General features: G+C 35.4%; 1 protein-coding gene across 1 annotated transcript; it reads left to right on the plus strand.

Annotated features, from left to right (window-relative positions):
- The first annotated feature begins 2221 nt into the window (after positions 1-2221).
- Positions 2222-3301, plus strand: LOC138881320 (uncharacterized). The gene has a single exon (XM_070161534.1). It carries the CDS (start codon positions 2222-2224, stop codon positions 3299-3301), a length of 1080 nt encoding a protein of 359 aa, XP_070017635.1.
- Positions 3302-3530: the final 229 nt, after the last annotated feature.

Raw genomic sequence — 3530 nt, forward strand, 5'->3', positions numbered from 1 at the left:
TAGTATTTTGAGTTTAATTACTTGTTGGCTTGTAATAGTTTTTATAAGTCCAAGGCTCAAGAAAAATTTAATGCATTATTATTTTTAAACTTACTAAATAAATATAATTTCTACATGTAAAATTTATTCGGTACGGTTCAGTATTTTTTCGGTTTATTTTTATAAAATAAAAAACCTACCCTAATTATCGGTGTGGTTATATATTTATATAAAAATCTACGGTTTCTTAAAAAGAAACCTAAAAAATCGGTTCGGTGTGGTACGGTTCGGTCAGTTTAGTCGGTTTTCGAATATCCATTGACACCTCTAATTGGGAGTTTAATCTCTTTTTTTCCTCTCCTCTCTTTATTTATTATTCCCTCCGGTTTACGATAAGTGACCAATTTGTTTTTTTTATTTTGGTTCGACATAAGTGTCTTTTTATATAATCAAGAAAATATTCAATTTATTTTTCCAAAATTACTCTTATGTACGTCCCTAAAAAGTTATTTACTCGTCATATTTGAGAAGAGAAATAAATGCTATTATAACTATGATGCAACATTTAATGAAGGGTAATTTAGTCACACTAACTATTTTCGTCTAGAATTTAATATTTTTTAATGAGTGCCCAATTGTGGATTGAAGGGAGTAGTAAAGTTTATGCTTCATTCAGAAATTCGAAACAAACTTTTTAAAACATTGGGGAATTGAGAGAGGAGTAAAGGAAGGAAGGAAGGAAGAAAAGCAAATAAAGTGATAGTGCGATGATTTTAGAAGTAATCAGTCAACGGGCAGCAAGTAAGGAAAATTCAAAGAAAGAAAAAGGAATAGATTTTGTTTTCTTGGGATTCGTTAAATGGTCACCTTTTAATATTTTTGCATGATTTAATAAGTGAGTGTGGGGGGGACTAAATAATTGCAGTGCTTATGATATCATTTTGCTGGCTACTATTAAGGCAATGCATGAAGTTACCAGACAACAAAAATTCAAATTCAGCTTTTCCCCTTTTTTTGCTTTTCCTTTCTTTTGCTTTTTTTTTCTCTGTTCAAGTTTTCTTTCCTAAAATCCAATGGATAAGAACTGGTGTAATAAATTAATGAATAATGAGTGTCCAAATTCGCTAAGAGAACGGACTATGGTTTACGTATATGATATTTGTTTACCCTTAAAATTGGATAACAATTAAACTTATAAAGTGATTTTAAGGACACGTGATTTCACTTAATATCAATTGATAAATATAAAAATTAGTAATAGAAATTAACAATAAGATAAAACAAACCGGTGTTGGAACGTAATTCCGCCCTCGAACTAGTCGAAACCAAAAAAGTTAAGAAATAAGCAAGTTGATGAACAAGAATATAAGGTGAAGAGAAAGTGTTATATTGCTTTGATATGTGTGTATCCAAATCCAAGTGCCTTACAAACGATTGGAATTCCTCTTTATATAGTAGATGAAATCTAATTATGGTATAACTCTAACTACAGAAGGAATTATGATTAGCTAATTAACCGCCCTTGATTTGATCTGTTTCAAGATTTTCGCCATGATATTCGATCAGTCACGGATATTGTTGAGATAGGCTGACTTAGTGTGGCTCAGGCCCAAATCTTATTTATGTGTTGTATATCAGATTAGGCCCAATTACTTAGTTAGTCAGCTTTTATTTTCTTTACATATATATATATATATAGGGGACCGGTTTTGTAATAGTTAGATTTCAGATTTTACACACTCATTTTCTTGTTATCAGTCAATAAGAAAAGTTCTCAAACCTTCTCTCCATTTTCTCTTTAACTTTAGCTTCTTCTTCATCGAATCTATAAGAGTGATGAACATTAACATGGTATCAGAGCACAGATCCGTGTTCATCTGGTGTCACACTTCCGACCGATTCTACCCTTGCCGATTTTCGTTGAGTTTTTTCGAAGTCTAGTAGTGTTCGTCGATTCTGCAATAATTTTCGGTTGATTCTTCTGTATCCGATGGGTTTTCTTCGCGTGATGGAATTTTTTGGTGTTGAATCTGAAGGTTTGGTCGACATTCTTCAGATTTTGACCGCTTGTTCGAGCTAGGGATTTGAGCTAGGTTTTCTCCCTCGTTTTTCCTTATTTCTGAAGGCCGTTCTCTTTTCGGTTGCGAAAGAGGCTGGTATACCTATTCTATTCTCTTTTATTCCGGTGATATAATTGTTGGTATTCTCATTATTTTAGCTGTTTTTTTACTTTGTTGCCAATATGACAAATGGTAATTCTGATTCCACTCAAACCACTATATCTCCTTCTGGTTCGCGTACTGTGTTTCATGAAGACGATTATACTCATCCCTGTCACCTATATGTTCACCCTTCTGATGTGCTTGGAACTTCTCTGGTCTCCACTCCCTTTGATGGAACATGTTATGGTAGCTGGAGACGTACTGTGTTAGTTGCTTTGTCTATTAGAAATAAAACTGATTTTATAACTGGTGCTACTAGGAGACCTCCTGATGGGTCACCCTTAGCTAGACAATGGCAAAGGTGCAATGATCTTGTAATATCCTGGCTGGTAAACTCGTTGTCTAAAGACATTGCTCGAAGTGTAGAATATTTTGAATTTGCTAAAGATATATGGAATGAACTAGAAGAGAGATATGGTAAAGCTGATGGGGCCAGGGTTTTTGAGTTAAAGAAGGAACTGGCCCATATCTCTCAAGGGTCATTTGATATAGCATCCTACTTCAATAAGATAAAACAATTGTGGGATGAAATTTACTCCATCTCAGCGGCAGGAGTTTGTACTTGTGGGGCCAAATCAGCTGAGGATGAGGAACAAAGAACTTATCAATTCCTCATGGGTCTAAATGAAACTTATGTTCAAACCAGGAGTAATATCTTAATGATGAAGCCTCTTCCTTTTGTTGGTACAGTATACAGTATTCTTTTGTCTGATGAAAAACAGAGGCAGGTATCTGTTGGAACTCAGTTTCCCTCTAATTCTGCCTCCTTCACTGCTGGTGTGTTGAATCCTACACCAACTCACAATGTTGCTATGTCAAAGCCTAATTTCTCCTTCAAGGTTTCTTTTGAGTCTACTAGGTCTTATGGGATGTGCAAATATTGCAAAAAACCTGGTCACAACATTGACAGGTGCTATAAACTGCATGGTTTTCCTCCCAATTTCAGACCTACAAAGAATTTGGGGCCCAAAAGATCAGCTGCTCATGTTGAGCTTGACTCCAACACAATGCCTGATATTCCTACTATGGAGTGTGGTGCTGATGTGTCTCAGTCTCAATGTCAGTCTTCCTTTGCAGTACCTGGCCTTACCAAGGACTAGTATTCCCAACTAATGATGTTACTTCAGTAGCAAGCCCAAATCACTGCTTCCCCTCCTAGTTCCAACCTCATAGGGTCTGCCAACTTTGCTGGTATGTTGCCCACCCAAAAGGGAGTGTCTTATGGAGCTTGTATGATGAGTAGAGTAGATGGAATAGTTTGGATAATAGATTCAGGAGCATCTGATCATATGACCTCCAATAAAAGATTGCTTTTCAATATACAAACTT

The sequence above is a fragment of the Nicotiana sylvestris genome, chromosome 11 (genome assembly GCF_000393655.2).
Source record: "Nicotiana sylvestris chromosome 11, ASM39365v2, whole genome shotgun sequence".
In the NCBI taxonomy this organism is placed as follows: Eukaryota; Viridiplantae; Streptophyta; class Magnoliopsida; order Solanales; family Solanaceae; genus Nicotiana; species Nicotiana sylvestris.

Coding starts and splice junctions, on each gene's coding strand:
- LOC138881320 (XM_070161534.1), top strand. CDS start 2,222: ATGACAAATGGTAATTCTGATTCCACTCAAACCACTATATCTCCTTCT.